This window comes from Taeniopygia guttata, chromosome 4A (assembly GCF_048771995.1).
Source record: "Taeniopygia guttata chromosome 4A, bTaeGut7.mat, whole genome shotgun sequence".
NCBI lineage: Eukaryota > Metazoa > Chordata > Aves > Passeriformes > Estrildidae > Taeniopygia > Taeniopygia guttata.
This window is the reverse complement of record NC_133029.1, coordinates 16,327,770-16,341,440: the sequence shown is the minus strand read 5'-3', so window position 1 is coordinate 16,341,440 and position 13,671 is coordinate 16,327,770. Positions and strand designations below refer to the sequence as shown.

General features: G+C 44.0%; 1 protein-coding gene across 2 annotated transcripts; it reads left to right on the top strand.

Moving 5' to 3' along the window:
• Nucleotides 1-201: 201 nt before the first annotated feature.
• LOC100228496 (ras-like protein family member 11A-like) lies at nucleotides 202-12,918 on the top strand. 2 transcript variants are annotated; one of them, XM_002199231.5, is made up of 4 exons: nucleotides 202-801; nucleotides 2,165-2,221; nucleotides 4,509-4,591; nucleotides 9,504-12,918. In XM_002199231.5, the coding sequence occupies exons 1-4, from the start codon at nucleotides 657-659 to the stop codon at nucleotides 9,969-9,971; spliced, it is 753 nt and encodes a 250-aa protein (XP_002199267.1). In that variant the 5' UTR covers nucleotides 202-656; the 3' UTR covers nucleotides 9,972-12,918. The 2 variants fall into 2 exon arrangements, with proteins under 2 accessions (XP_002199267.1, XP_072785353.1); XM_072929252.1 differs by lacking the exon at nucleotides 4,509-4,591 and having other exon boundaries at nucleotides 303-801.
• The last annotated feature ends 753 nt before the right edge of the window (nucleotides 12,919-13,671 follow it).

Genomic DNA, 13,671 nt, shown 5'->3' with positions numbered 1-13,671 from the left:
CTAAATTCCCTTCCCCACGTTTGGAGAGCCTGCAGTGTCCCACCGCAGCGCTGCCCCACGTTCTTAGGACTCCCAGCACGCACAAAGCCGCAGATCAAATGTATCCCGGAGCATTCACGGGATGTCAGCTGGGATTTGGAATATCCCACAGCTGCCGAAAGCTCTGAGGGGGGTGTGGAAATGTGTTTGTTGCCCATCAGCTGCACACGATGAGCGGAGGGGGAGCGCAGCGGAGCGGGGCAGGCACAGCGGGATTATGCACAGCGAGCACGGCCGTGACCGCCCCGAGACGCTGTAAAGCCCCAAAATCCGGTTTTTAGCAGGCAGCACACAGAGCAGGCCGTGGGGAGGGATGGATGCAGGCGCAGCTCGCTCGGTGCCCGGCTGCAGGAATGTCCCGGTCCCCTCGTGATTGGCTGCGGGATGCTGGAGTCAGTTTTCACGGGGGCTGATCAAAAAGTTCCCTTCGGCTCTCCAAAGCCGCTGTCTGAGCTGAGGCATCGGCTGGAGGAGGCCGGGCGCTGCCGCATTCCTGGGGAGAGCGTCTGGGATGAGAGGGCTTCTCCCCGCCGGGAACGCCGGGCGAGGACGGGCGCTGCGGGGCCGCGCTCCGGCTTTCCCCCCGCGGGCCGGGCTGGGCGGCCATCCCTTCGGGCATGCTCCTCATCCCTGAGGACACCATGTCTCAGTACTCCACCAACTTCCTGCTGCTGCCCATCCCCGAGTACCCCGCGCTGGACTGCGCGCCCAACAAAATCATCAAGCTGGTGGTGCTGGGCGGCAGCAGCGTGGGCAAGACAGGTAAGTGTCAGGTGTGTGCCCTGCTTTTCCTTCCCAGCTCCTTCGCTGCCAGACACACCCAAACTCGAGAAATTTACCGCAGTTTAACTACTTCAACTTGCCTTTTTTTAATTTATTTTTAATTTTTTTTTTTTTTAAGAAAAGGGAGAATTTGTGAGGCAGATTTGCTGTAGAACCCAACATGAGCCAGCAGCAAGTTTTGTACTCAAAAATGCTTCTACCTAGTCTTGTGCAAATTATTTAGCTTTAAGCTAAATTTCCACACCCCAAAAGGTGGCTTTTGTCCTCCTGCTGTGTTTTATGCTCTGCAGACAAGTCACAGCATACAAGATGTGCCTTTATTATTCTCCAAAGGAGAATGGAAGAAAAGAAGGTAAAGAGAGCATTGGTACATTTGAATATCTGGTCCATGATTTCAGGAATTATGAAAAGCAGATTGATTTATTGCATCTGTGGTTCCACGGGATTCAGCAAAATGTTTGATTTTTTTGGCTTTTAAGCAGCCACATCTTCATATTATTTTAAAATAGTTTCTTGAAGATAGCTGCACAGGCAATTTCATCTAAAGGTGCTAAAGCATGACCCAGCATCACTGTGAGGAAAAAATACTGCTTGAAATGAAATCTATTATAAAATAATGTTGCATGCAGAATAAGACATTTTATTTAACTCTTAAGTGGTTTTGCAAGTTACTAGGAATCTGCTGAGATCAAAGCACCACAAGAATATAAATCACTGTTGCCACAATGGGATTTACGTGTTTTATACAGAAAAAGGAAAATGTTCTTTTCAAGGAGTTTAAGAAAGCAGCTCAGGTTAAGGTGCATAAGAAAGCCCAGGGTGCTCCAGCATGACCCAAGGGTGCAGGGCACATGGAGTTTGTTTGCTGGGTGTGATTAGATATCACTAATGGGTTTTGTGAGAGGTTTTAAGGCTGGAAAGAACTATTCCATCCATCAGCCTCACTTCTTGCATGACAGAAAATGCTTAAATTTGGATTAGCTGCAGTCTGCTGGCTTGTTACTCTTCTCCTAAATTATTTCAGAGCAAAGGACAGATTGTTTTACCTGCAATCACAGGGAAACAACCTGCCTATCCCACGCTGAGCTGCCACCCTGAATCTCAGGGCTCATTTCCAACACGAGCTGTGAAAAACTCTGTGCTAGGTACCCCAGGCTGGCCCCAGATCTTCGTCTGGGAGCGTTGAGAGTTGAGAGCAGCTCTTGCAGAACAACATGTGAGCAATCCAGAGACTAACCTGGTTTGGTGTGAGACTCTTTCCTGCAGGAAGATGTCCCACGAGCTGTGCCAGGGTGGATCAGGGCTCTCATTAAGGACCCATCTTTCTGTCGTTGTTTTGCAGCCCTTGTCGTGCGCTTTCTCACAAAGAGATTTATTGGGGACTATGAAGCCAACACTGGTGAGTTCTGCTCTCTCCAGCAGCACTGCAGAGAGCTGGAAAAGAAATCCATTATGTTTTGTGACTGGTGCACGTTACAGGGAAGCCAAGTGGTGTTAGATGTCCATAAGTGCATATTTTCAGTTAATAGCCTCGAGCTATGAAAGCAATAATTCAAAGGCTCGTTATTTATGATCCTTTCAGCTGGTTTTTCTCCCCAGATTGATGGAAAAGGATCAGACTAAAAGGTTTGCTTGGGGACATACCTATACTGAAACACAGGCTCAAGGAACAACCTACACATCAACTAAACCACGGAAACCCAATGCTGCTCCCCCTGTAACCCCAGGGAAGGCAGAGGAATTCTGAGGAGTGTAAATGCACTTCAGAACCTTTTCTGTGCATTCCCTTTATTTCAGGGGCTATTATAATCGGGGAAACCTTGAAATTGAACCCTTTTCTTCATAAGACAAGCAAAGCAACCATTCATTTCTTGTTTAATCCAGAGGGTGTGTTCATGTGAGCCGTTCCAGGAAAACACTGACTGATTTGGCCAGTGCTGTAGGATGGATCCATGTACCCCCTGTGCTGACCCCTACTGCACATCCCATACATTGGCCACCTCACAATTTTGGGCTGAGGGTGGCCAGAATTCAGAAAATGCTTCAATTTGGAGATGCTTGCTGAGCTCAGGATGAGGAGGGAGCGGCACAAGACACCTTTGATTTGAGGAAATGCACTCTGAAAGCCCCTCCTTCCAGCTCCCCCTCCCTGACCCCGAGTAACCCTGATGGTTGGCTGCACTTTTGCTCCTTCTCTTCTGTCACCTCTTCTCTGGGAGGTTGTACATCAAGTGAGAGCTGGGAGCTGTGCAGGGATTGCTGCCAGAGCAGTGCTGGGAGCCACATGCTTTTCCCATTAAGCTCCCAGGCCCACGGCCATGCTGCAGGAGAGGTGAATATTCCAGCAATAAGGAACAGGTGGCAGTGCCCTTGGGATCACTCAGCCCTGCTTATCCTTGTGCCAGGCACCGTTGGGCAGAGCAGGGGCAGTGCCTGGCAGCACCTGCTCTTTGCTCTGCAGGGCATCGTGGAATGGGAACATGGGGTTGTTTGGTTCAGGGGGTGCAGTGCCTTCTCATAAAACCATCTTTACAGCTTTAAATCAGGTCTGTTTTTAAATACAAACCAGATTCCACCAGGGCTGGATCCCCTCACAGTATTTACCATGATATGATAATGTGGGATTCAGTGCTAAATTTCCTTGTGTTGAAAATGCTCTGTGAGCTCAGGTTCTTTTCCACTGGAATAAAATCACTCGTTTCCTTGAAACAAAGCTGATTTTCAGAAGTGAGGGCATTACTGTCACTTGCTGGGCTCCCTGTTAATCTGAATTCCTTACTCTCCAGTGGGTGGATTTCTCCACATTTGACATTGTTCTGGAGGCAGCAGTGACAATTGTACTGGGGCAAGACAGAAGGGCTGTACACAACAGCTGTGGATTAGCATTTCCTCACAGCCCCACATGACTCCTGTTAAGTTCTAAAGAAAAATTATGATGATATCAGCCTCTGAAGCTGTGCTTGTCACAACCACAGAGAGTTCATAAGATCAAGACCTTAATTTTCATTTTCATTTAACTCAACTGCAGTAACAAAATACAGTTCAAACCCAGGATGGCATTGGTTAGATCAGAGCTAGATCAGGCCTAGGTGGGTAGAAGTGGCACTTGGCTGGCAGTATGTGTCCTCCAGATTAACCAAAGTCAGGTTTAAGGTGTCCAGCCTTTGAGGATTTCAACCAAACTCTGCTGAAATCACACAAACCCCAAAAAGCACCTGGGGGATTTGTACACAGTCACTCACTCTCTGTCCAGAACTGGAGCACTTTCCTTTTTTAAAGACATTCAGAAAAATGCAGCAGGAAACTCTCACTCCTTTCACCAACCACGCCTGGATGTCTTCATTTGTGATTATAAAAGTGAACTGCACTTCTATTTAAAGTTGACAATATGGACTGGAAACCTGAGTGGTATTTATGTGCCCACTTTGAGCCTGTGACTCAATCCTGAGTGGCCCCTTCCCAGCCCCCAGGCTGGCTGTACATTCAGAGCATGTCCCCACACAGCAACACAACCCCACTCTGCTGAGCAAACAGCCACACAGACACTGCAGGGCCAGTCACTTTTCTACAGGCAGCTCCACATCCTAAACCTCAAAGCTCTGGATTCCAACAGTCCCATTTTACCTTTCCCTTGTGAATTTGGTTCTCTGGTACAGCCCCTGACTAACATCTTCCTTCTCCCCCAGGTGCTTTGTATTCCAGGAAGTTCACCATAGATGGGGAGCAGATCTCTCTGCAGGTGCAGGATACTCCCTTTGTCTCATTGGAGGTAAAACAACTGCTCTGTGCTTTTCAACACACTTCTGTCTTATGTTTATTGCCAGCACTTCCATCTGTAATTAACTCTGCTTAGCAGCAGGAAAATACCTGGGCTCAAACCCAAGACTAATCAAGGTACCTTAAACTCCACCAAAATGAGCTCTTGAAGGTGTTAAATCAGGCTCCTTCAGGAGGAAGTAAAAAATTAAAACAATTTTATTTCCAACACATTACTAAACAGCAGTAAAATTACAATCTGGTTCCCTCCTGTCAACAGCTTGATTGTTTTATTTTCTGTCAAGTGGTTTCTGTCCCTGCATGGCAGAAAACTCACCTGCCCAGCGGCCCAGCTGGCTCAGCTTGGACCTTCCTCCACAGCCAAAGTCTCTCAGATTTAGAGAAGTGTTTCTTTCCAAGGGGCCAGGCTTCACAGAAGCTGTCATTTCCAGCTATGGTGCTTTGCCCTGCTTTCCTTACTCTGGTTTTAAATGTAATAAATTCCTTTTTTTTTAAGGTGTTAGCATTTATCACACTCCTTTTTCTATCAGTGTTCTGGACAGTTGGACTCAATGAAATTAAAGACCTTCTCCAATCTTAATGATTCTATAATTCTATTGTGATATTAAAGACCTTTTCCAATCTTAATGATTTGATGATTCTATTATAGTCTAGATTTAATATTATACCAGGAAGCTCTTTCTAGAAATATTTTTCCAGGCAGGATTTACGTTGTCTCTCCTTGAAGATCTGCTTCACATGCAGAACAAGAGGATGAAAATAGTGTCAAAGCAACAGGAAATGTAGTAAAATTTGGGGTTACATGGATGGTGGAAAGCTCATGAAATAAATAAATCCTGCTTGGAAAAATATTTCTAGAATATTTTTCTATTTCAAGAATATTAACTCTAGAGTATAATAGAGAACAGCAGAGATTTTTACAGAACAGCAGAAATTTAATGATAAAATCAAGTATTCTCATTGTACCACTAAGCTTAAACTTCTAGGTGTGGCCTTAACCTCAGACTAAACTTAAATTTGGCCAATATATGTTGGGATGGGAGCACCAGCCAGGCTGTCCTGGACAGCTCTGCAGCCCTTGTTTTACCTGCACAGAGCCACGTGTGCATCTCTGTGCCATGGGACTCTGCCACCCTAAATTCACAGAAGGGAATAAGCAAAGCTCCTGCAGTTCCCAGTTCCAGCTTCTCTGAAGTGGGTTGAAGGGGAAAGCTTTGATGCAATCCCACTCTGCAGTGCTGGGGTGCACAGAGCAGAGGGCAGGAGCCCTCATCTGCTCTGGACACTCAGAACCAAACAAAAGCTGCAGTGGAAGCTCTCCAAATATTCAAATGGGATTTACCAGCACAAAGGCCTTTGCCAGCTTTCCCTGCAGAGAGGAGCTGGGGGGGTGATTGGGCACCACTGGGATTGCCTGATAAACACTTAACAAAGGGAATCCCCTCTCTCTTCTGTGCCATGGAGAAAAGAGGGATTGGAATAATTGAACTCCTGTTTTCAGACCACATAGATGTTATTTTACTATTTAAATGAATGTGACTCCAGAGCTGCACAAAATTTACTCAGGCCTATAGCTGAGGTTGCTTAGTCAGAGATTATTTCAAATTAGTTAGGAAGGAGTTTAATTTTCTTTGTCCCAGTCCAAGGTCTGTGCTGTTCCGAGATCTCCCACAAACACCATTATCTCACCCTGTGTCTGTTTGCTTCAAATGATGTACCTGCAATAATTGAAGGGACTGTGACAGAACAGGTTAAGACTGAGAAAAGGTTGGATTTTAAATTTAAATCCTTAAGGAAGAGAGTTTCCTGCACTCTGTAGGCTGAGTACAGTGTCCAGGAGGAAATCATGTGGAAACCCTCAGGATTCAAGCCCCCAGAAATGTGAAATTGTAAGAGAGAAACAGAAGCAGATGAGTGGTTTTGTTGGGTGATTCATTGCTGCTTGGCCTATACACCGCAAAAGCCTCTGTGTTTCAAAATTCATTCTGGAGCAGAGATTTCCATTTAAAAAGTAGCCCATTAACCTTTGATTTCCTGAATAAAGCATTCCACTTGGGATTATCCATCCATCCATCCATCTCACTACTGGGTGGGCCTGGCTGGAGTGAGGGAGAATTTCTGCTCTTAGGGCTCTCTGAATGTGCACCTTCTCCAAGCCCATTTTCAAAGCTTGTTAGGGCAATTAGTTTTTTTTGTTTGGTTTGGTTTTTTGTTTTTTTTTTTTTTTTGTCATGAAAGGGTTTTGCTGGTGAAAAGAGGCTTCCAGGATATGGAGAGTGGCTAATTATCCCCAGACTGGCTACAGCCCAGGCCCCAACAGTGCAAATTGTCCTTCTTCCCACAGCCTGCCCTGGCCTGGCTGCAGTTCAGTCCCATTAACCTTCCCAACAAGGCTGCTGGGGAGGATCCCTCTTCATCATGCTGGTTTGGGGGTTGAGAGGTTTGGGGAGGAGTGATAAGAGCATCTGACAACCAATGTCACTGCTCACAGGATTTAGCTGTGAGCTGCCAAAGAACCTCAAGGTGTGATGAGCCAGTGTCTCTGAGGTTAATAATGAAATATTTACAAAGAGCACTTGGCTGGCAGAACTCCTGAGGAAATTTTTAAGCCTAATTTACACTCTGATCCTTCAGACCTTCCTCCTCACAGAAAAGATAATCAGTAGTTCTTCTTCCACTGTCTGATCTACCAGAAGAAAACTGAGCAGTGTTACTCATTCTTTTCCATCTCTGCTTTCGGAAGTTAGGCTTTATCATTCATATTTAAGTCTAAATAAAAGTGATCTGTTTGGGGAGAGTGCTGAGCAGTAAATTCTGTTAGAATTAATGTGAATGGCAGATATGTATTATATAGATCAATAGATAAAGGAATATGTTTTCTATTAGTCTTACTGAAGTTGACGGAAATTTCTTTGATGGAATTTAGCAACAATAATACAAAATTGAGCACTGTATTTGTGATGCTGAACTCCACTTAAAATATGCAATTTCTATCAGCTTCATGAAGAGCTGTACACAGAATATGCTTATTATATAAAATGTAACATAAAGGATATTAAAAAAGGATAGAATAAAGGATATTTTAAAAATTACAACATTACAGAAATGTAATATTGACAGGAGTGTCAGTTATTCCAAAGCAAGCAGGCTGCAGCAGGGATCTCCCTCTCTGGCTGGGTTATCCCTATCCCAGCAGGGATAACAAAGAGGAGAGGATTAGCTGGAAATAGCTTTATCCTGAGTGAGCTGATCTCTTTTCAAGCCCACAGTGCTGTATTCAGCTTTGTATTCCCAGCGCTGGTAGTTGTTGGGGCTCTAAATAGGAGTAGTAATGAACTCAAGAAATGTGTGACCAGAAAAAAATGATATAAACCCATCACTGCTCCACAAATTACCAATGAGATTTCAGCTGATTTTCAGTTCTAGTCATTGGTTCTTGGTAACAAATTGCTTTTTTTTTCAAAAGAACTTTGACTATCTGGAGACCTGCAAGGCAGGAAAGCCTGGCAGGCTTCACCAAACAGAGTTACTGAGAGCCTCTGTCCATGGAGACATTGAATAAAGAATTGGAAATATTGCTAAAAGTGACCAGAGGAGACAGCTGTTTACTTGTCATGCTGTGACAAACCTGATGGAAATTTAATGCTCTTATTGTGCCCATCATTGTTTTATCCACCATAAGAGTGTGAGTTTCTGACTGGCTGGGTACAAGATAATACAGAACTAACTTTTCAAAGCAGTATTTTGACTTCTCTCTTCAACCAATTTGCTCTGACCCCTCTCCACTCCACGTTACTGCTTTCCTGCAGTATGGGATGAGAGAATCAGGGAATCAGTGATGTTGGAAAAGATGTCCAGGACTGAGTCCAAACCATGACTGATCCCCACCTTGCACTGAGTGACACATCCACTCATTCCTCGTATGCCTCCAGGGATGGAGATTCCAAACCTCTCTGGGCAGTCCCTGCTAATGCCTGACCACCCTTTCCATGGAGAAACTGCTCCTGATATCCAACCTAAACCTCCCCTGTTACAGCTTGAGGTGTTTCCTCTTGTCCTGCCCCTGGGAGCAGAGCCTGGCCCACACTTGGCTCCAGTGACCAAGTCCCCCAGAATCTCCTTTTTCCAGGCTGCACAACCCAGTACAGTGCTACCAACACCAGGAATTTCCCTGGTGTGGATTTCTCTCCTGGGGTTCCTAGGTCAGGATGACCCCAAGAGAGATCGTAAAGAGTCTTTGCTTCCCCAGCCTGAACGCAGCTGAAGAAAGGGCCTGGAATGCTTCCAACTCTGCTTTCAAGGTTGTTTATTTCTTCTTGTCTATATGTTCTTTCTCTGACCTGCCAAGATCTAGCTAGCAAGTCTACCATGGCCATCTGCCCTCCCCTGTTCGGTGGTGCTTACCTTTTATATCAAAAGTTGCGTATACTATGTTTACAATTTATTACCAATATCTAACATTTATGTTAGACAGTGTGTCCCTACCTTAAACCAATAGAAAAGTGCCACTATCACAGCAAGACATGGAGGACAAGAAGAACAAAAAGAAGGTCAGGACATGCCCAAATCCCTCCATCTTGTCCCCTGAACCCCTTATCTTAAAAACCCCAAAATTCTATTTTTCACCCAGTGCTGGTTCAAATATCACACTACTAAAACCCTTGTGACCTGTAATTCCTCATCCTCATGGCAGTTTTCCATGGGCTAAAATCAAAGTCACAGGTGTTTTTGACTTCTTTCCAGGGTCTCTGAGACCCTTGCCAGGGTCTCAAGACAGCCAGGGCAGCCAGAGGGATATCTCTGGTACCTCAGAGAGGTTTCTGGCAGTACATTAACAAACAGGCCCGAGTTCAAACCCAGCTTTGGCTGGGGCTGATCCCTGATGAGCAAATCCTATTTTGCAGGATGACACGGACAGCATCTGCTGCCAGGAGCAGATAAACCGCTCGATCTACTGGGCCGACGGCTTCGTCTTCGTTTATTCCATCACGGACTACGAGAGCTTCCGCGTGCTGCGGCCGCTGCACCAGCACATCCGCAGGATCCACCCCAACGCCAACATCCCCCTGCTGCTCATGGCCAACAAGGGCGACCTGCTGAGGGCCAGGCAGGTGTCCTCCAAGGAGGGGCTGCAGCTGGCCACCGAGCTGGGCGGCACCTACTGCGAGGTGTCGGCGCGGGAGAACTGCGAGGGCGTGCACGAGGCCTTCCAGCAGCTGTGCCAGGAGCTCAGCAGGAGCAGCAGCAGCTGCAACGGGGAGAAGAGGAGAGGTCTCCACCTGGTGCGGCCCAAGTCGCCCAACATGCAGGACTTGAAGAGGCGTTTGAAGCAGGCTCTGACTTCCAAAGGCAAATCTGCCACCACGCTTTGATGCGGCCGCCCAGGAGTTTTGTTCCAGAGCCCTGGATAAAAAGGCAACTGTGAGTTCATGGGCCCCAAGTTGGGCAACTCCCTGGGGGCTCCCCTGGCAGAGGAGATCCTCCTGGAGCAGTTCTGTGTCAGGAATGAGAAACGCATTGGACTTTTTTGGTCTCCAGGTTCTTGTTTTATTGGTATCTTATCATGACTTCAGCACACTGTCTGCACCCAGACCTTGCATGCGTGAAAACAGCACAAAAATGGCCAACAACCTCGTGCTGCAAGGTCTTTTGAAGCCTAATCAAAAACTAAACTACCCAATTAAGAAGTGACATCTAAATTATTTTCCTTTCCAACCCAATAACTGACCCCTAAGGACCCGCAATGCAGATTTTTCTACCCCATTACAAGATACCACCTAAACCCAAGAAGAAAGAGGAAGAAGATGAGAGAAGAAAGGAACTCAAGACAACACCCTCTATCCTCCATCTTGAACCCATCTATAACACACTAAAAATCCTAAAACCTAAATTTCTCACCCATGTGATGTACTACACTACTCTCTACAATCTCTGCAATCTATTTCACACTTCTGTGGTTTCTAGTTTACCTTGAGGTTTTGGAAATTTTCTTCATGAATGAGGGTCGAAGTCAGTGTTTTCCTGGGAGTTAGAGCACCCCAGGGCAGACAGGGGGATATTCCCCTTGCCCTGGGCTCCCACAAGCAACAAGCTGGGAAAAAGGGGCATCAATTCAGCCATCGGGTTGTGTGAGAGAATCTCAGGTCCTGTGAGTGACTCTTTCATTTGGTCTTCACATCTTTATCAAAAAGCCCCTTCTCGTTCAGCAAAGGAACTCACAGAATTTGCTCTCTGGGGCAGGGATTACAAAACTGTGGTTTAAAAAAAGAGATTGTCTCAAATTCATTCTATCTTTTTGGTTTTGTTTAGAAAGGGGTGCAGTCAAATGTCTTGGTGTTAAAAAATGTGTTTTGTTAATGAAAATAATGAAAGCCTGCTTTTAAGAGATGAGACTTGCCTTGGGAATGATTGTGTTCCCAAACACAGGCAGTGAACTGCAGCAGGACATGAGGAGAGTGATGGGAGCTGTACCAAGCAAGGAAAATGGACCAGACCTGCTTCACTGCAAGACTGGAAAATAAATGAACAAATTCATTTAAATGAAGAGCATAAATAGTGAAAAGTATTAATTGAAAGAATGAGTTCTGAGCAATGGGGAGGAATTTGTACATATGCACACTTAAGCCTTGTGGTGTCTCTTTAAAGGGAGATTTTTTTAAAAATCACTATTTTTTCAGATTATTTTTGTTTAAAAGCACAGTGACTGCTTCTGAAAGTAACTATTTGGGCAAAATACAAACTTGTGGCAGCATTTTGTTGTCAGTTTTTCCATGGCATTTCTCATTTTTCTGAAGGTTTCTTACATGGCAAAAGGGTAAAATAGATCAGAGTGATTTAAAACCTGCCAAAAAATGAACTTCACTGATCAAGAGCAAGGATGTCACCTAAAACTCTTAATGTTTTATTTTCCCAAACCAGTTAGACTTCAAAATGCTTTTAAAGAAACAAAACCTTCACATGAAACACATTTACATTATTAGTTTGTCCAGGTTTTTTTTTTTAAGAAGAAAAGGTTTTATGATGCCTGAAATTCTTGGCTTTGAGAATTCATTATTTTGTTATTTGAGTGTTTGTTGTTAAACCCGGGCTTCCCTGAACAGCTCCCAGAGCATCCCAGCCTGTCAGGACATTTCCCAGTGGCAGCGTCTGGTTGTGCCTCAGCACATCTGAGGCTTTGGGGCTGCATCCCATAAACTGATTTATGGAACCAATAACAACACCACAGAGCTCCCAGCACTCTGTTCTCTGTGAGAGTGGGGAGGAACGGGCTTGGACCGTGTAAAATTCATGATGAACCAACCTCTTCTTCAAACAGAGCAGATGAGCAATGCAAGCACCATGAAATGAAGGCAAGCTCAGTGATTTATACTCAGGGACACTGGAGGGAAACCCAAGTTTGATGGATATGGAAAAACACTCCCAGCTGCAGTTTCATCTGGCAAGACTGAGCTAAATCAGCCTTTTCCTCATTAGGAGCAGCAAAAATGGAAATGGAGTCTGATTAGTATTTGTATAGCTCAGGGCTTTAAAATGTACTTTGTATTTTTCATTTCCCTATATTAGACAGCTCTAGCCATGATTTTATCACCTGGATTTGCCTTATCTACTGCTCACTTTCTGTTTTATTTATTGTTTTCCACAGCTGCTCATCTGAGAATGTCTTACGTTCTGATTCATTTAAGAGTCTTTCATTCCCACAAATGCTCTGCACCTGGTTTTAAATTCAGTTTCAAGTGGTATTAGGAGGGGAAAGGTTGGATCACCCAAAAAGGAACTCAAATTATATCAGGGAATTTTTACTTTGGCTTATGCTTAATTAACAATTTGGTGTTTGAGCAGTGTCATTAATCATCCCAGGCATTTTGGTATTTATGGCATGGAGTTTCAGTGTTTTAAATTAATAATAACACAACTCAAATATTGTGAAAATAATATGAAAATTCAATGTGAAAATTCAATAACTCAAATATTGAATCTAGAGATTCAATGGCTCAAATATTGAGTCTAAAGATACAATAACAAGGAGTAGAGCAGTTTGCAAGACACACAGAAAGTATTTTTGTGTTGGAAAAATGATCACCAATTTTGAATAGCAATTAACAATTTTGCCACTCAGTACTGTATAAAAAGGGCTAAATTTGCTGAAGACATTTTGCTGATATTGATTTGTTGGCATCTTCCTTCAGCTCAAATCCTTTCTAATTTGGGAAGAAATGTCACCAAAATTCAAACCTGTCAATGTTTTAGTTTCATTAGTGATTAATAAAAACGTGCAAGGTCTTCCCTAAGTAGTCAATAAAATGGATTCTTTATGTGTCACATATTTAAATATTCTTTGTTTACACTAAAATCTATTGTTTTCCCTTCTTGCAACCTAAGACACACTGCTTTAGAAATATTCCTTATGTAGGGAAATACTACTTATGCAAATAAGTATTCCCACATTCCTGTAGGGGGGAAAAAAAAATTTACATTTTGGCTAAAGCCAAAAAAGATTGAAACATTTAATTCTTCTCTTAGGTACTAACATGTGGCAAACATTTATTCTGCTACAGAAACTTTAGTATTTCCTTTGTTCATTGACCAGGAGTACAAATTCTGGTTTAAAGACAGGACTAACCATCTACAGAAGGTAATAAAGCTCAGTATTTTTATTTGGGGTGCAGCAACTGAGCCCCAGGAGACCTCATTGTGCCCCAGGGGCAAGGCTGAACGACAGCACAAAAAGCAGGGTGAAAAGAATGCTATAGAATTAAGTGCCTAAAAATAATCCTGTACAAGATCAAAATTTAGTCATGTAGAACCTGATCCTGAATTAGAAACTTCAGGCTGCCAGGGGAAAACGTGTATTCTACTGAAGCTTTAAAATTAACCCTCTGGAGAGAAAGTACTGCCATAAAGTCAAGAGGGGAGAGGGAAAAAAAAGATTTGGGAGTGTGGAGTGATTTTGGGATATCAAAGGAAATTCTTCTCTCAGTTCTATTGATTTAGTCCAGATTACTCCACTGGAATCAATACCAACATCAGTGAACTGTAGAATTCTTTCTTTTAATTTTTTTTTCTCATCCCTCG